The sequence below is a fragment of the Coturnix japonica genome, chromosome 9 (assembly GCF_001577835.2).
Source record: "Coturnix japonica isolate 7356 chromosome 9, Coturnix japonica 2.1, whole genome shotgun sequence".
Lineage (NCBI taxonomy): Eukaryota > Metazoa > Chordata > Aves > Galliformes > Phasianidae > Coturnix > Coturnix japonica.
The window spans coordinates 21,189,329-21,208,882 of record NC_029524.1 but is presented as its reverse complement, the minus strand read 5'-3'; the positions used below and the strand labels follow the sequence as shown (position 1 = coordinate 21,208,882).

Sequence of the window (19,554 nt, the reverse complement as noted above, 5' to 3'; positions counted from 1 at the left end):
AAATATTCAGCACCTTGAAATTTAGGTCACTCACTCTGCTGACTAAACAGGAATTACAAGTGATTAATTCAAGGAATCCAAGTTTGACAATATTGCTCTTAAATCCCACTTAAAGATGAAATGCAGCCTCTCTCACAGGAAAAAATGGGAGATTGAATGTTTATACCAGTTTGTGATGCTTTCACAAATGGTCTTCTATGAAGTGGAATTTCTTAAAATACTAAAGCAAAATAGTGACTAAAGACAGACAAAAAATAAGAGAAGCACGCTGTTACAAAACTTCAGAATTTTAACAAAGTCAAAGTGCAGATCTATTGTGCCTGGAAGCACCCAGTTCTACCTGTGACCAGCTGTGTGTCTCTGAGCACAAGATAAAACTTGATCTCAAAAAAATCACTCCTGCTTGAGTTCTGGAGAAATGGTAACTTCGACATATGCACATTCATACATAGAACATCGTAACACACTTCAATTCAATTGTCATAAAATAAGCTCTATGCTCAAATTAGAAGAAACTTCTAAGCAGATGAAAACACCAAGACACAAAGATGAAGCTGCGTATGAAGACCTCATTGCATTAAGATGAGACTTCACGTAACAGGTGAGGTTGTTTTTAGTTACTCTAATTATGCTCTTAGAATACAAAGTACTTTTGTTCAAAAAGTCGTGGGTGTAACCTCAACTGAAGTGTGAGGTCAGACAGTGATGAGTCTAGAGAGGCCAAATCCCCTACTCACGGAAAGAAACACAAAGTGACATGCAGTTATGACACACGCTGGTGACAATCTAAAAGAATGTACATTGCCTCAACTAAGCTGCTTGGTTAACTCAGGCTTTGAAATATATTGTTAATTAGACCAAATTCAGATCTTCTGTGCAGAACAAGCTGCGTCCAGCATTGGTTTTATTTTAAACTCACAGAGACTAAGTGAATATGATCAGAAACATCTGTATTAATGAGCACCACCATCTATAACCATTCACAAATACCAATTGGTAATCAACATTACAGCATGGAGAAGCCCCGTACTACAACAGCTAGCTTCACAGTCTCAAGGTGTGATTTAACAGCTGACTTAATTGATTGAAGTGCAAAATGTTGCTGGAGGTTCAGTCCTGTTCTCTGCTGGAGTCCAAATAATCCTGCTTCCTTCCTCATACTGGACCTACCATTCCTGTTGCCTTGCTTGTAGCAGACCAGAGAACCAGCCTGGATGAAAACTAACCTAGGGCTCATGTACATTAAAACACAGTAAATAAACAACAGTCCCTTGATTCACTGCATAGATGAAAAAGCAATTCTGCCAATAAATCAGTCATACCTCCTCCTTTTGATGGTACTGGAAGTCGAGGCAGATATAGACCAGCTGCCAAACTGCACTTGCAGTCGAAGAAGGCAGCAATTGTCCTCCTCTTTATGGGGAATACAAATTAATAAGGTGTTTGTTTTTTTTCAAATTCCTTTTTCTGCAGTGTGAAGGTGCTTTCCAAAGTATTTTTCTCATCCATACCTCTTGCTCAAACAAAGACAGTGCACTGGCCTCCCTTACCTTGTACAGAACCCAGGTCCCTCTACACTGAGACATTAGGGACAAGGACTGCTACAGTCCCTTGGTCCCTTGGCCAGCTTCAAAAGGGTCAGGATATTTTTAGCAATGTGATCAGAGGTAATAAACCAGAATTATTTCTGATTTATTTATTTATTTTCCTAATTGCATTATTTCTAACTTACTTCCTAATCAGTACCACAAAGACCAGAATTAGGTTCTTTATGTTCTCATTGATAGGACCCACCTCAGCTTTAATGCAAAGATGAATGCAACAGAAGCACCACACCTTTAAGGACGACATCGCACAATCTACTCCAGATAACTGATATTCAGGCAGGAGATGCATCATCTCTCAAAACAACGTGGCAGTATTCTGAAAGTAACAGGGCACAGCCTGGCACCATACCATTAAATATTAACACAAGTGAGTCAACTCAAGTCCAAAGCTATAAAATATCGTAAGACCTGATACATTATTGTTTTGAGAGGAAAGGCGTATGTGAAAAAAATATCCAGATTTTATTTTACTGTTTGAAACAAAATGTTTTTGTATCCAGACCTGCCACTTACAGTTCTTTGAAACAATTCAGTCATTTGAGTTTGAACTGGATTACTTCCATGCCTTCAGAAAAAAAGCAGTCAATAAAAAAAAGCAAACAAGAACCAACCTCAGCCCACATGCGATATACCTCTGATACAAATAGCTTCTTTCTGTGCATTCTAATTGCATCGTAGCTGATTTCAAATTTGAAGTAGAAACAGGAGCAAGAGATTATTTCAAGAACAGATTAGCTGTTAACTAGCTTTAGATAAACTAGTAAACACAGCATTTCTAATAAAGAAAATAAAAAAGCAACAGAATATTTTGTACAGTTGAGATCCCGTATGAGCTTTCAGTATGAGTAAACTGGCACAATCAATAGGCTCTCACTCTTAATTACCTACTTATTTTTGATGATATTTTGTTCTCAGCAACCTGTAACATTATATTCCCTACACAACGAAGTTAAGTGCCTATATTTATTTGTTCATGATCCAGAAATTTATTGTAGTTGCCTACTTATTACTACACAGAATGGCTTAAAACCCCTACTCACTTCAGACTTAGATTTGTCGTAATGAAGTTACCCAGGAAGCAGAAAGTGTTGCCATGGATATAAAACCAATCTAACAGAGGCTGCTGCAAAACCTCAACTAATTAATCTATTTACAGTAAAAACATTTCTCCTCTCATTAAATGCAATCTCTATCACTGTACTACGTAATAGGAAAATCTTGTCTGCCCTGCACTTCTTGAATATATGTTGCTTCAGCAAGAAAATCACCAGCACAGAATCTTGCCTTTTTTTTTTCTTTATATTTCATGATATTATTTAAAAATAAAGCGATTAAAAGGAATTCACAATTTGTGCTGAATTTGAGCATACAAGTGATGGTCCATCTATAATACTTAGTATAACTTGATCCTGAAAAAGCAATACAGATTTGTCTTGTTTTAAACAAACAAACAAAATCTACTTCAGAATATCAATTTAGAATCTGTTTTCAGTTCTGAAGATTGTGAAATTCTTTCAGAAATGCTTGTATTGAATGTTTTCTATAACTGCACTGATTCAATGAGATGATCCTTGCAGAATCTCAGCAATAAAGGAAATCTTAGTGTGTAGAATAAAACAGGAGACAAACTTGTGAAACAGAGAATGTGTCCCAATTCTCTTCATAGAATCACAGAATTGCAGGGGTTGGAAGGGACCTCAAGAGATCATAAAACCCAACCTCCTATTACAGCAGTGCCCTACAACAGGTCACGCAGGTTGGCATCCAGGTGGGTCTGAATATCTCCACAGAAGGAGACTCCACAACCTCTCTGGAAACAAGCTGCACATTGTCCATAAGGATGAGCACTCCAGGACTCTATGGAGCCAAATGTTAACACCAAGAAGCACAGGTACTAGGAGGTCAAATCACTAGCAGTTTGAGACACAGTTGGCAAAAGCATGCGCTGTCTGAGTTTTGTGAAGAAAGATTTCAGTAAGACAGCTCAATTCTGTCTTTCTTCTCCAACAGCACTTCCCACAGAACTCAGTGGGAACTGATACACACAGAGGGTATGTAACTAGATCTTTTACATATAAATAAAATTACACATTTTACTTATTCTGAAAAACAACAACAACAAAAAAATCTCCAAATTGTGAGTTCTAGACATCCCAAACTGATACTTCCTTTAGCATTTCTTGATTCTAGCTATCAAAGGAGCTTACTGTAGAATATAAATCTCCCGTCTGAACAGAATTCAAATAAAGGGAAGTTGAACGAGAGGAAATGAAGTGTAAATATGGACTATGACCTCTTAACAAACATGTCCTCAGTGAAACTAGCACAGGGGATGGACTACCCAGCTGGAAGCATGGTTGTAGTAACGAGTATGATAAGTATAAAGCACTAAACATCTCAGTCTCACAGCAAAAAGAACTAAAATGGATGTGCTACATAATAACATTCTCACTGTCAGTCAAAAGCTGTACAGAATCACCTTGAGGGATACATACAAATTGAGAGGCATGATCCATGGCAATTCTTAAATTTGAATAAATTCAAAACCACACAGGACATGAATCCAGGCTTATTTGGTTCTAATATGCCTTCCAGCCCACTTCTCATATTCCTCATTAACATATTTTGCTGTTCTGAATTCACAGTGATCTCAGTGGGCAACTTAAAATACCACCTGTGCCAAGCTACATCTGTCACAAGCTCTTATCTGAACAGAAACACCAGGAAGAAAACAAAGGTCAAATAAGATATGAGGGAAACTATATGTTATCTGTCCTGAGAGCAGGGGTGGAAGTTCAGTAGCTGGGACTGGCATAGGAAAACACTGTGACAGAGAAGCCTATGGTACCCAGTTTCCTCTTGTCTACTTCCTCATGGCTTACCATATAGCTAAGCCACTAGGACCAAAAGAGTCAGCAAACAGAAAACCAAATTAATTCATTCTGTGTTGAAGTTGTGGACAGTGGTATAGCAACAGCTTTTAGTTTGTGCCCACACAGCCTGAGTATGCCCCGCTCCTGTGTAGAGAAAAGGTTGCTGGTTTGAATCACCAGTGAAAAGGAATGGGGTCTGTTTCTTCAGTATGTCTACCTAGACACTTTACTTCAGGGCTGGGAGGTCTCCTGTGTTCTCCAAAGGAGAACTGTACTAATGTGATTTCTCGTGGCAATGAAGCTTGGAGCAATACGAAAAAATACAGCTTTCAACACATTTTTCATTGCTCTCTTTCCAAAGAGAAGGGATTTACTTGGTCCACAGACAACCATCTTCATTTCAGTCCTCAGTGGAATGTTACAACAGAAAAGGAAATAGAACACTGTGCTAAGTGTTTGAGCCAAATGACTCTTCGGAGTGACTTTAAGCAAGTCATTCCTCCAGTATCTCTTGCTTGCAATTATTGTGTCCCCATTTTGGTGACACACATAGTGAGTCACTCACCTGGAGTACTGCACCCAGATGTGGAGTCCTCAGTAGAGGAGAGACAAAGACCTATTGGAGTGTGTCCAGAGAAAGGTCTCAAAAATGAACCCAGGATGGAACACCTCTCCTACAAGGACAGGTTGGGAGCTGGGGCTGTGCAGCTTGGAGAAGAGAAGGCTCCAAGGTGACATGAAAGCACTTTGTATCTAAAGGGGAGCGACAGGAAAGAAGGGGGCAGACTCTTTAGCAGGGTCTGTGGTGAAATAGTTCCAAAACAACGAGGGTAGATTTAGGTTGGATATAAAGAAAGAATCTTTTACAGTGAGGGTGGTAAGGCACAGGAACACGCTGCCTAGTGATATGGCTGATGCCCCATCCCTGCAGACTTTCAAGGTGAGGCTGGATCAGGCCCTGGGCAACCTGATCTAGCTGTGGTGTCCCTGTGCTTTGCAGGGGAGTTGGACTAGATGGCATAAAAGCAGCCGCACGAATCACAAGAGCAAGATCCCATTACCATTGGTCATAAGCTTCTACTGAGTTTAGTCGATGCAAGAAAAACTGATCAAGATGCACATATCTACAGTTAAAAATGAATAGATAAATAAAAAATACCTATTGAATGGTATCCAACTATTTGATCAAAATAAAATATAATTACAAAGATTAGTAAGAAATTCATGGCAATAAAAACAAAAAAGAAACTTCTTGCAATAGTAGTACTGATGGTATCTCAGGTGGCCAGCTTATGTAAAGAGATAAGGATGATTAACTACCATATGCTGCATGCAGGACAATTTACTCTACTTTTTGGGTTAACATAAAAAGTACATCTGTTTTTGTTTCAGGATCACTGTTTCCAAGTCTTATACTTCTGCATTTACAGCTACCAAGCACTGAGCATTTTTATACAGAGAAACAGGGTAAATAGCTGTATTTACATTTCTCCTTCACATCTGTCAAACTCTCTGTTCCAGCTCTTTCCCAGTCTCAACGTAGGTGGTGGACCGTTGTCTGTCTGTGCTTAAAGAAGCCAGGTGAAGAATAGATAAGCTAATGCTCACACCCTCCTGAAACTACAAAAACTTTCCAAGTAAGCTTTCATTTCTATTATTTTTCCATAGGACACTGCATGGAGTCTGTATGACTTGGAAGGTGATGAAAGAAGGAGACATTCTCTCACAGGATGTCAGAAAGGTGTGCCTTTGACTTCACAATTCCTAGGAAAATGTTGTTGAACATGACGGCAAAAAATTCAAAGACTGACTCCACCCCAGCTACTGTTCCTCACAGTCTCCAAAATATTGTTGCTAATGCATGACAATGAGTTCACTGGTCCTAATCTCAGACTGAAGGCTGGGATTAGAAAGAACATAGGACGGAAGGGAAGAACCCCTTTGAGGAACAGAGTGTGCAAGTCACTCTGTTTTTCAATGGAAAAAGACTTAGGTCAATGTAAGCATTGTCAGCCTCCAGTTCCAAATGTAAGCATGTCAGCCTCCAGTTCCAAATACATTTCTTCAGCATTAGCGATGGCTCGAGCTGTCCCTGCCCCTGCTCTACCACTTCCTTGTACTGGCAGAGTTGTCCATGTGCCTTGCAAGGAATCAGATCAGGGCACCGCTCTATGTGAACAGGGACTTGGATTTTTTTTTTCACTTGGACCATTTCTATAATAACAGCTACTGATTAAACCAGCTTATTCAACACTGCTACTTAACCTGAAGTTACAGTTTCAGCTTGAGATGCTTTTGGACAGTTCAAGATGATGTTCTTCATCACAGCACAAGTTGTGTAGGACGATATGCCATGCCTAAGCACCCAGTATCTCCAAGAATTATAATATTGGACTAAATTGAATTTCTATCCGTAACCTAAGCCCAGATAACCAAGGGCTCAACCATCGTTCACATTAGTAAAATATTAACAGAGGTTACTGGTTGTCATAGTAAAATGAGAGGTTGCACTGAACGTAATTTCATTTATGGAGGCTCCGAAAATTGACATCATGGCTGTGAGAACATATAAATAATGCACACGCTGTGTTTCAGATCAGCTGCAGCAACGTCTCCGAAGCGAGTATTCTACGGGCTGAGTTCCTCTAGAGGCACTGCAGAAACCAGATTTTGTAAGATAGACTGAGGAGCTCCTCTTCTGAAAACATTTCTGAGAACATCTGAGAGATTTTTCCTCTGTCTTTCATTGTGTTCACCGTTTCTTTCAAAAAACATGTGCACGGGAAGCTGTGCTAAGTGCCTGGGAACCACACTTATCCCTTTGGCTGTGCTGTGTACGGTCGCTAACATTTTGCTGTTTTTCCCTGGAGGAAAAGTGGCTGAAAAGAATGAGCACATTACAGACGAGGTTTGGTACTTCGGAGGGATACTGGGATCTGGCGTTTTGGTGAGTACATCAATTCGGGCATTCCCACCTTTCTTCCCCACCTTGACAAAAACTTTGCATTGCTGAATTTTCTCAGTAGCTGAAATGCAGTCTCTGATGCTGAAAATTTTTCTTTGATAAATAAGTTAAAAGTCTTGAAATAGTTTGGGGATAAGAAATCTAATTCAGTGGTGAGAAAATAAAGATGTGGAATTACTGAATTTAAAAGCAAATGTAACTTGAATTTATTCCAATTCAAACTGAATTTCTGTTATCGGTAGATGATCTTTCCTGCCTTGGTGTTTTTGGGCCTTAAGAACAATGATTGCTGTGGATGCTGTGGTAATGAGAGCTGTGGAAAGAGGTTTGCGGTAAGTCAGAGGAAATGCAGCAAAAAAAGCAAGAGCTACATTGTAATCAATGGAATACATGTTTCTTTTGTTCGCAATCACTGACAGACAGACAGACGCTGTCCAGACTGTGAGACACAAGGCAGGCACAGACTGCAGGTTGTCAGAGCTGTGCTGCACCTCCAATGTGCCACGGATACACACCTGCGCTGCCCCGTATAGCAATCACAGCACTGCTGCGATCACAAGTGAATTTTGGAGAGATCTGCATTTCATTTGGCACAGTGTGACAGTTCCCTCTGCCATTTTTTGCTGGCAGTTTCAAAAACTATCTTGACAGCTGTGCATTGTGTTCCCAGCTCATTGCAGACCCCTGCAAGGGGCTGAGAACATCTGATCGGGTTCACAGAAAACTACAGGTTAGAACAGAACCTGGGAAGTCACCCGGCCCAACCTCCTGCTTGGAGCAGTCAGCTCTAAACCAGTCTGAACTTACAGCTTCCTCTAAGGCTAATGAAAAGTCTCAGATACCTTCAGATGCCAGAAGACTTTTCAAGCGCTTTAGTTTAAAAGTCAGACTAGATAAAAAATAGGGATATTTCTGCTAGGAAAGTGTATTCTTCTGAGACAAATTGTTTGGCACAAGGAGATCATTACACTGCTCTGCAACAGAACAGATTTTCAATTAGAAAAAAAGAGAGGGAGAGAGAGAAAAAAAAAAGCAATGGCTGTGAGCTCTACAAGGAGCATTCCCTGTCCCCCTGTAAGGCCATCCTCCTGCAGTCCCAAGAGCACAGGGAAAAGATGGAGCCTCACTGCCAGCAGTGAACATGGCTTAACTTAGCTCTCAGGACCACAAAGAACACAGGCCCTATCAAACTAGAACAATCCTGCTGCCAGGCTTCTGCTCACACCTCTGCAATTCAGCTGAACTTGGGGCACGTCTACACAAGGAGAGTTGAGTAGCTGTGAGTGCTCTCTGCCCATGCTCAGGCAGGCGCACCCAAGTTAAGCTATATACGAGGGTGGTGCTGCCCATACAGCAATGTCCATCCTGCAGTTCTGCTCTAACCATGTCAGCTTAGTGCCTGAACCAAAGACTGAGACTTTCTGCAGCCACTGTGCTGTATTAAGAGAGTCCCGGTGGGCTTACCACAGCGTGACTGAGAACTGAATCTGCTCTCCTATTTTAACAGAAGCATCGTTACCATGATGTCTGCTATATTAATGTAGTTTTAAAGTTAGCCCCATCAGATACATAAACACAAAAATGCATGTCTGTCAGTGCATTTTGGACAGCAACTTGAATTTTCGGTTAGCCCTGAAAGGGCCGAGCAGATCATCTTTGAAAGTCCCTTCCAACCGAACTATTCTGTCCTATCACAGCACTCACACAAGAGCTCTGTGATGGGATCTATATGTAACACTCACAGCCCTGAAGATGCTTTTTTTTTTCCTTTTTTCTTTTTTTCCCCCTCCACCCATATCAGAGCCCTGGCACAAGCTGCCCAGGGAGGTGGCAAAGGAATGTCCTTCTCTAGAGATATCCAAACCCACTGGGACACATTCCTGAGCAACTGCTGCAGGGAGCTGCTGTGGGGAGTGGGACGGGAGGAGCCCCAGAGGCCCCTTCTGACCTCTATGGTTCTGTGATTCTGTGATCCTATCACTTCAATCCAATAAAAGACATTCCCTCTACCTACAAACTAGTATGACTACCTCTACCTACAAAGAAATAAGGCTAGATGTTCGTAATGTTCCAATAGAGCATTTGTTTTTGAAAGATTTACTTACATATTACTGTATGTGAAAAGCTTGTAATGGAAAGCCAGGAAAATAAGGACATCCTTCTACCAATTCCACCTGCACTGCTAGAGCTAACAATGACAAGTACCTGGGTGAAGATATACACAGTAACATGAAATGTGACAGGAAGCCTCAGGAAGGAAAAATAGAATTACTTGGTCCAAATATGACCAAGATACCAAAGTTAACTTGCAAGGGGTACTGCAGATTTTACTAATGCCACAAGTCGTCCAAGACTCCATAATCTTTTGTGAAAGATCTGCCTTGCTGAAACACTGTGACTTGAACAGCCATTTATTGGATACATACAGCCCAAGTGGGAATAGTGCCATCTGCTGTGACAGTACCAAATTCTTCAGTCCTCAGGCAAATTCTTTCAAACCTTCTACATAGCAGCGCAGCTATGCAATATGCATCGATCGTGCAAGTGCAAACTGATAGATTTTAGCTGTTCTGCAGCTGACGTTTTTGACTGTTAAGAGCTGAGCTTAGGGAACGTACATTCACATGAACAGGGAGCACTTCAACGTTTGAACGAGAACTAAAATAATGTAATTTCTCTCCATCAGATGTTTTCCTCTATAATATTTGCTGCAGTTGGAGTTGTGGGAGCTGGATACTGCTTTGTTGTGTCAGCAGTAGCCATAAACAAAGGCCCAATATGTTACAATGGAATACAGTGGCTCTATCCCTTCAAGGATGGGTAAGTCAAGGCTATCAGAACAAAGAAAAGAAAAAAAAAATAATCCAAGTAATATACGCTTTAAATTCATGATACTGCTACACTTCCAAATTTCTTGTTTAGCAGTGGGGATTGCACTACTTGTCTAAAACATAGGTGTTCTTCAAAGGCTGAGCAACGCACAACACTAATTACGGAGCAAGAGTGGTATATAAAGGATAACAGAACCAATCAAAACTACTGAGTTTCAAGGGAGCCAACAAAGAAATGAATGCGCAGCCCTCAAGTTTCTTATCGGGACTATAAGCAATATTCAGGGATGAGCTATACCTACATTAACAGCAGCAATGTCTCTTATTTAAATATGAGGCTTTTCAAATAATTAGTACTTATGTCATTTTATCTTAGTTATGGAATTTGTCCCACTACAACCAGAACATGTGGGCTTCTCATTTGTGTTCTCCTCTTCCAGAGAGGACAAAATGTAATGCTATAATGCTGTAATGCTGTAATGCTGTAATGAAAAGAAGCCCGGGGATTCTGCCAAGGGAGAGATGGAGACAGTGCTGTTCCCTCGGGGGAGCCCCACAGCTCCTGGGTGCCTGGCAGCTGTATTTAATTCATGCACCACAAGATGTCAGGACTGCTTCGTGCAACAGCAGAACTGACACCATGAGCAGGAAAAGTGACTTCACATTGAGGCATGAGCAGGCAGGGAAGTCATTTTGGCACATGCTTGGCTGTGATTTGATAATTTGTTCTTCCCAGAACAGCAAGAATGGTCCAGTCGTATATAAAGCAATCTCATCTCTGATTTTGCCTTATCTTTCTGAATTAATTACTTAAACTGATTGAAAAACTACACCAAAAAATGTTCTAGACAAGGAATACTGAAGTTGTAATGGGAATTATTTTTTGCAATACTGAAGCTCACAGAATTTTGGTTATGCAGTGACAAACATTGTGGCCCTGTCAGCCACAATGGATCATCTCTTTGCCAGCCAATATCATCTCCTCATTGCTTTGTTTCTCTCCTTTACTAACCAGGGATTACCTCGGTGACCAAAAAATGTGGGACTTGTGTCAGTCACCCGCAAACATTGTCCCCTGGCACCTGACCCTCTTTGCTTTGCTATTGGTGATGAGTGGGATCCAGGCAGTGCTTTGTGGCATTCAGGTTGTGAACGGACTCTTCGGAACAATCTGTGGGGACTGCAGATGCTGCGGATGCTGCGGGGTGAGCACCAATTAATTTCTCCTGCAATTTTGTGTATTGACAGTAGCTACAGATGCACTTGATGGGCTGGCAGTCTGAAAAGTTGAAGTAGCCTTCATTCAGCACGATCATATTTTCTAAACCCTCAGTGCTGTCAGGTGCTCAAACAGTCATCTCGGTCCTTAATTGTGGGGTTTATCCAACAGCTTCCTACAGCCAATGGAAATCATCAAACCCTGTGAAAGTCACACGAATAGGAGCCACTGAATAACCTCTGTGATTCCCTTCTTCCAGGGAGACGGGCCTGTCTAAAGAACGTCAGCAGAGCAGAGAACACTTCTCATCTTTTGAAACCACTCAGGAAAGGTTTCAGCAGCACCGCCACTGCTGGGAAGATCAGAATGAAGGGCACTTCCCTACTCCAAATGGGTGAAGCCCTGACCTCTCTTCAGGCACCCACGCACCTGAAACCCCTCCTCATGGAATAAAATTAGCAAAAGTCAACACTCATAATCATATTTATTTTTGTAAGACAGACTCCATACAGGATTTTGCCTGAGAATTCCCTTTTTAACATTAATAGCTTTCTAAGTGTAGATCACCAAACAGTGCTGATATAAGTTCAGTTGTTATGCAATTTTATCTTATCTCTTTTGAAGTTTATAAAATGATGAGAACATCATAAACAAGTGGAACTTCTTTTGAGGATATGTTTATGTGTTCAGAAAAACAAGGATTTCATTCTTACAGGTCTGCTATTATAAAGAGTCTGTCACAGAAGAAAACCGTGGATCTCAATGTCTCTTTTCTTAATGGAGAAATAGGCATATTTAGCAGCACCGCTGTGCAGGGAAGCACACGGTCAGAGCAATGGGCTGAAGAACAGACTGCTGCCAACAGCCTGCAGCATGGTGAGCCAGCCTGGACACCACCACAGCCAGCTTTAGAAACTCAGTGAGAAAGACCAAAGCGCAGCTATTAGCACAGCAGGGCACTGACTTCTTCCAGTACTTTCCTCCAGTCACTCTACCGTAGGAAGTGTAATAGCACAGTAGGACAGCAGCAGTGAAACTGAAAATTTGAAGCTACGTGAAGAATATAGAGAGACTTTCCCAGAGTATTTCCATGGACTGCAACTCTGTTGTGCAGCGACATCCTGAGACAGAAGCTCCCATCTTTGTATTCAGCTGTTCTTGACAGGTTTCTTCTGCACAGAGTTGTTCACTTTCTTGAATCATAATATTCCTTCTGCAGTCTAACTCCATGCTGTGCAAAGAACCTCCTTTGTTCTGACCCCGCCATGTGTTCAATTGATGCCTCCTTCTTCCTGTCTGCAAGAAAGTGTCTGTCCTCCCTGTGGCAACTGATTTCCCCAGTTTTCTCACATCCCTCTCAGCTTTCTCTCTACCAGCCTGAAGAGCACTCAGGTTGGCAGCCATTCACACAGAATTGTTTCCCCTTCACTTGACATTTTTTTGCAGCTTTCCCCACTACACCCTGGGATGGGTGGGCAGAGCAGCACAGCACAGCACAGCACTCATGGCTCAGCCACGCTGTCCTTGCAATTTATTTTATTCTTTTTAGGAAAAAAAAATCTTTTAAAGAGAGAAAACTATTTCCCAGGGAAATCAAGAAGTAAATAGAGGTGCTGAAGGAGAAGGCTGAGGGATTCAGACCACCTTCACACTTCTTACTAGAGGCTCTATAGCAAATCTCCATGACCCTGCTGGCCAGATTGGCTCTCCAAGGATTTCTACTTCACCAAATCATTGGCCACATCTTTTTCCTCAAAGTTTCACTCTGAAACAGTGTCTCAGTGCCCTGCTTCCTCAAAAGAGCATCTCACCTGTTCTGTGCCTGAGGTATATAAAAGAACTGTGAGGACTTGAAACCTGTAGAAGCTGGTAAGTGTTATGCAAAATACAACAACAAAAAACCACCAGCTGAATAGCCATACACACACACACAAAGAGTTAATACAAGCCAAGGGGTGTAATGATACATTGTGCATGATAAATGATGAAAGAGCTCTTCAGGAACAGCTGTCTCTCCCACCTGTTACACTGCATTGCTCAGAATTTGAGAGAACCCTTTATATCCCCACCCACCCCGACAACCATTTCACATCTATTCCTCCATCTGTGGTTAGCAGCTGTTGGGCACCTCATCTTGCATTTGTCTTGTTTTATTTATATGAAGCCTTTGGGAATATGGAATGTTTCTCATCAGCATTCAGCAAATGGATGCACAGCTCCATGGTGTACGACTCAGAGTTATTAATAAACTGAACTTGTAAATCTGCGGGGGAGTTGGGATAAGAAATTAGGAAGCTACAACACCTGAACAAAAAAGACAAAGCCAGGTGCTTCATGAGCCAATGCTTCTAAGACACCCGACACAGCAGTTTCCTAACGAGAGCTGATAAGTCAGTATTGAGATAAGGTACACACACATTTTATGTTGTGATACAGCCCTGGGGCGTATTGAAAATCCCAAAGAAATGGGATTTGCCACCGATGTGCCAGCAGCGCTGTTATGTTGGCATGTGAGGCAAGAGAGAAACCAAAACTAAAGACAACTGCAGGTAAAACGCAGCTCAGCCTTCCTGACCAACTCAGACAGCACGCTCGGTTTTAGCTGACTGAGTTGCAAAGAAATCCTGGGAGCTGACAGGAAAACACTGGGATTGTTTATAACATCTCAATGTGAACGTGTTGTTTAAAACTTCCGTATGTGCTCAGCGACTGCCGGCCGGAACAGCCGCCCTGACACCGGGAGGCACCGCTTCAGCTGAGTGTGCACAAAAAGAAACGGCTCAGATCGCAGAGATCACCACGAGCTGACACTTGTGAGCGCTTTGGGACCGCGTTCCGCTGCAGAGCGGCGCGCAGCCCGGAACCTCATTGCCCGCAGCGGGACGGCACGGGGCCCGGCGGCAGCGCCACGTGCCCAGGAACGGCGCCTCAGCGCAGCTCTGCGGAAAGTTTGCTTCTAAAAATGGGAAATAACGTACGTAAGGTTGAAGCCATTTGCGCTTCGTTTAAAGCGTTCGCATCAGCAGAGCGCCGAGGACCGCCTGTAACGTGATTCTAACCGGGAGCGCTCACCACCCGCCCTCGGTCCCGTCGGACGGCAGAACGCAACGAGCCGACGGCGGCGGGGAGACCCCGCGGAGCGGAACAGAACGGAACGGAACGGAACGGAACCCGGCCCGGCGTTGGGCAGCAGCCGGCACAGCACAACACGGCACAGCACAACACGGCACAGCAACACGCTGCCGCACACGCGAGAAGCGGCGGAAGCACCGAGAGCGGCACGGCGCCCCTTCTCTCCGCCCCTTCCCTCCGCCACCCGCCCAGCTCGACCCACGGCCGCCCCCTACCTGCCGCCTCCGGGCCGCCCCGAGCCGGAGAAGGGCGGAACCCGCGTGTTCTGCGCCCTTAGGACGGTGCTGCCGCGATCCTTCCTTCCGCCTCGGTTGTCCTCTTCCTCCTCCTCCAGCAGCGGGTGCCGGAGCGTTTCGCCCCCGCTCCTGGTCCCCATCCCGTCCCGTGGATCTCAGCGCTCGCAGCTCCCGGCGCTCAGCTGCAAACGCCGCCGTTTCCGATCCGCGGTGCGAGGCGGGATCCCGGCGCCGCTCCGCGCTTTGCAGAAGCAGAGATTTTTCCGGACTATTGCGTTCATTTGTAATGATGCGATTTTAAAAAGAAATGGCTGGGGGAGGAGGGGACGCGTCGCTGGTATCGAATTGGTGACGGTGGAAACTGTCAGCTGGGACGGAGAGTGGGAAGAAAGAACCGGGAAGGTTCGAAGCGAAGCGCTGCGCTGAGCAGGGCGCTGTGGGAGCGCGCACCCGACGACACGTGCGTGAGGTGGGTGCGAACCGCAGCGGCAGCGCTGGGCGGTAACGCGGCTCGTCTGCACGCCTCCACACGTGCATCGCTGCAGATACCGGTACGTAAAGAGAAACGCGATGCCACTGAGATGTGAACGTAAAACGCTTTTATTTTGCTAGGAGCCAATCGCTGGATTAAAAGTGAACGCCTTCCCCACAGAACAGATCTTTACCTTTATTCCAAACGTGGTTCCCTGGGAAGCAAAGAGCAAAACCCTCCAAAGGGGGATAAAAAATAAACAAAAGAACAACAAATATGCATCCAAAATGTTCCAGTTCATTCTCATGTACGAGATCAGAGAAAAAACATCTTAAAAAGCACAGAATGGAAGCCTCGTACAGCAGACTGGTCTGTGTGCTCCTCATACACACAGTGATTGTGTGCTCCTGATACACACCGTGATCTGGGTGCTGCTGATACACACAGGCTGCTGCAACACAATCTACATTAAAAACAAAAGCTCACACGTCATTTAATAAAATGAAGTGAATAAAAAAGTTAAAGTTAGCACGTACAGGGATGCAGTGTATTAGAAAACAAGTTTACCTGAACATCCCTATTCTTCTGCTTAAAACAGACATTTAAATCCTCTCCTCCCACTACAAAACATTCATTTTCAAGCAGGCAAACCCAGCCCACCCCCATGTCCTGGCAGTCCTCCCATATCACCAGCTGTGATCTCCATCACTATGAAGAAGAGCTGACAGTGTAAACCATCGCTTCTACCTCAACTATGATTTGGTTCACAACCGAGTGGAGATCTGACCTAAGATTTTGGTCACTGCTTTGCGCTGACAGCACTGTTTCAGGTAATAGCACCTCCCTGTTCCAACTGTGATTTTATCAATAGGGATTAATATGGAGATGTAGTTTCAGATTTTTTGCCTTTTAAACTCCTTTGAACCTTGACACATAACCACCCGAAACACGGCTGATGGAGCAAGCTGCTCTTTAGCTCTAATTCTGTGTAACATCATACTGCACCAGAAAACAGTATCAGTTCTCAATGCAAGAGCTGTTGCCTCCAGCTGATGGAAACCAGTGCAGCCAAACGGCACCGGCTGCCCACTCTGCATCAGCCGAACTCCTGACCTGCTTGGAATGTGATGCATTGTGCCCCAAACTGACACTGGTACCGGCAGGTGGACAAACTGTTTTCTCCAGACGTGACCTAACGATGTGCCGTACGCCGGGAATCCCACGAGAACGCGGCTCTGCAGCCACTGTGAATTATTCCAGCACTGATGGCCTGCAGCCTGCCAGGCCATAACAGCACTGGAGAGTGGCCTACAAGTCAGCACTGCAGCCAGGTGCCAAAAATCTCCCATTTCTATACCATGCAGTCAGGTGTGTCACTGAAGAACAAAGCCTGAGGACATCAATTTGTCATCCAGGCTGACACCCTGAAGAGATCCCTTAAAAGAGAGGTTATTCATATTTACAGTAACACTGCTCAGCCCTGCCCGGTCCCTTGTTCGTTGGAAAGAAATTTCTCTTACCTGGACTCTGCTAGCTAACATAGAAAACAAAGCAAAACCAAAAAGAAACACATAAACAGAAAATGCCCCTCTCCACCCTCCCCAAAAATAAAAGAATCGTAGTGACAATTCAGTAATTATACTCTGTGCAGACACCATTCTACTGTCACATCTCACTTAATATTAAAAAGGAAATGCAAAAAGAGCTGCTTTTCTCTCTGTAATGCAACTTCATGACTGTAGGTCTTTGCCTTCCCTCTCCTGTTCCAACTTTTGGTGTGTGCATTTCGGTTTCCCTCTTTTATACACTGCACACCAGCTGTGTGTCACAGGCCAGTTCTTCTACCACGACTTCTGCTGACCACCAGTGACTCACCTTCTGTATATCCCAGTCTGCAGTGACCCTTCTCACTAAAGATCAAATTTTGTCACATAATCATGTGACTGCCAAACCTTCTCATGTTCCCGTAACTTAATCTCTGACCTTTACACCTACATTCGTGCAACCAGATGGAAAAATCCTTCAGTGATCAATATTACAGCGCACTGGTAAGATCTTACCAAGTATCATTAATGTGAACAACAGCCGTTTACACTGAGTGCCACCTCTTCCTCTCTCCGCATACCTGGACTAAGCTCAGAGAAAAGTTTTAGTGCCTTTCATAAAAATACATATTTTTCAATATTAAAGGCTTAAATTCATAGATCATAAATAATATAATTTCAAAATATTTAAGAATTTTAGGACTTCATTTGCATTTCAGGGGAAGAGTATGCTTAACATCCTTGATGCCTATTCAGTCCCAAACCTCTGAAAAAAAAGCATTTGTAGATTTGTCCACTTCTACAACATGTAGAAGTGCAAAGAACATCATGCTTTGTGTTCTATACACTGATTACAGTAAGTGACAGACTTAAGAATAGTGCAGCCTTACCAGACCAGTAACAACACTGCTTAGCTTTGCCCTGATGAAGACAACATCCTTTTTTTTCCCATGTATAGAACTACATGTACAGTTTGACATTGTCAGTCAAAATATTACTAAAAACAGTACTACATTTTTTTTCATACTACATATGACATTACCAAGTTGTAACACGTTTTTCTGTCCTGACCTCAACAGCACATCTTTGCATTTAATTGCCACATGTTATTATATAGGAAGAATTGTTTGTTCATGTGCTAAATTACAAAACTGTAATGCTTATTGTAATAAACATCAAAATCTAAGATCTACTAAAAATTGCTGGTTTGTAATACATTGTTTTATTTTAAAAAGGCAGCAGTTAGTACCAGTTGGATTGTCTTACAACACTGCAGCAGTGTGAAATTGTTGCTAAGCAATACTGGTACTTTCAAAAATTAAGCATAGTTAATATCTGTAAACTATACAGTAATATAGTGGGGGAAAAAAAAAGAAAGGAAATGGCAACAGTACTTCTCGTGCCTTTACAAATATATGAAAATTATCATGGCTGATCTGGATCAGATTTAATCTATATTCCATACAGTACAGTTTTCCTAATAATAAAAAAAGATTTTTCAAGCTTAAGTAAGTTGATAAAAAAGCCTCTGATACTATTGTCATAAATGCAGTAATAAAACTGCTTGCATGGTCCGATGCTGTGCAGGTTCTGTGAACCAAGTGACCTTGTAGTTAGCCTTTGTGATTCATTAAGGGTTTGTGATGTTAATCAATACCTAGAAGATCAGCCACAGGCATACACAAACATCATTCAGTTTCTGTCCTTAAAGTGAAACACTTCTGCCTGATCTGAAAAGGAAAATGTGTAGTGTATATTTTCTAAAAGAGGAAGAAATATATATTTATATATATATATATATATATGTAGTTTATATTTAAGTTAGTGTCAGTCAAATCCAGGCAGAGATTAAACTAACCATAAAGAGGACATAACAAGTCATTAAGGCAGTGATCTCTCAGGATTTTCAGATATTCTACCTCAGTCTAAAGAGGGAACATAAATGCTGAATTGCATTTCACGCTGAATCAGCGTTAGATAATGGGTGATTACAGCCATGTAAGGAAGGGCTCATTTTTGCTGAGTACTGACTCCACATCATTGAGAATAGGGATCAAGTCTTCTGACTCCAAAGTCCCAAGATCAACGTTTGTTCCTGGAAGACAGTCGAGGAAATCAGGGAAACGTGTTTGTTGTGCATTTATGTTCACAGTTGTCTGTGTGTCAGTTTCTCCTAGAAAAATTAAAGACAAATATGTGAAATTCCAAACCTTATGGGTAATCTACAACAACACAACTGATATAAAAATTATCTTCCCCATTTCCTGTAAACACTTCTATCCTCTATGATGTTACCTAAAAAAGCCCCACTATGCAATTATAAACCACTACTAGCTATAACTAGATGTTATTAATATCATTACACTTCTAACCTGTATCCATCTCGTCTACGTTGCTGAGGAAATCTTCAGGTGTTGTTGGTATACTGTAGCATCCTAATCCCAAGCCACTGTCTGTACTCTGTTCCCTGGAATGGTATGGCCCACTGTAAATTGAAACATGAAAAAGCCTCAGTAATGGTGTTCTGTTAGGCATTGTCCCTAATCATATCATGTGAAAAGACAATCCAATAGGTTAGATATTAAATAATGAGTCATTAAGCCTCACCATTATTGCTGGCTTCCAATACAGTCATTTACATGATTGCAAATTCAAAGTGACTGAAGCAAGGTCAT

At 42.5% G+C, this 19,554-nt stretch overlaps 3 protein-coding genes across 4 annotated transcripts in view; 1 reads left to right on the top strand and 2 right to left on the bottom strand.

Moving 5' to 3' along the window:
- CP (ceruloplasmin) overlaps window positions 1–14,944 on the bottom strand; it is a 58,252-nt gene extending 43,308 nt beyond the window's left edge. Inside the window, exon 1 of one of the 2 annotated variants that reach the window (XM_032446591.1) lies at window positions 14,843–14,944. Coding sequence is in view for 1 of the 2 variants with exons in the window: in XM_032446589.1 (XP_032302480.1) it covers window positions 1,795–1,851 (57 nt within the window). In the remaining variant the exon portion in view is untranslated. Of the gene's footprint in view, window positions 1–1,794; window positions 1,867–14,842 lie in introns of those variants that run through there. The other variant, XM_032446589.1, reaches the window with a different exon arrangement.
- Window positions 7,000–12,159, top strand: TM4SF4 (transmembrane 4 L six family member 4). The gene is made up of 5 exons (XM_015872132.2): window positions 7,000–7,427; window positions 7,688–7,777; window positions 10,132–10,265; window positions 11,292–11,481; window positions 11,755–12,159. Exons 1-5 carry the CDS (start codon window positions 7,254–7,256, stop codon window positions 11,770–11,772), a joined length of 606 nt encoding a protein of 201 aa, XP_015727618.1. The 5' UTR covers window positions 7,000–7,253; the 3' UTR covers window positions 11,773–12,159.
- A 505-nt stretch (window positions 14,945–15,449) lies between the features above and the next one.
- WWTR1 (WW domain containing transcription regulator 1) overlaps window positions 15,450–19,554 on the bottom strand; it is a 38,989-nt gene continuing 34,884 nt past the window's right edge. The window contains exons 5-6 of the mRNA XM_015872127.2: window positions 19,252–19,364; window positions 15,450–19,052 (exon numbers count right to left, since the gene is read on the bottom strand). Of these exons, the coding sequence (XP_015727613.1) occupies window positions 18,868–19,052; window positions 19,252–19,364 (298 nt within the window). The 3' untranslated portion in view covers window positions 15,450–18,867. The remainder of the gene's footprint in view (window positions 19,053–19,251; window positions 19,365–19,554) is intronic.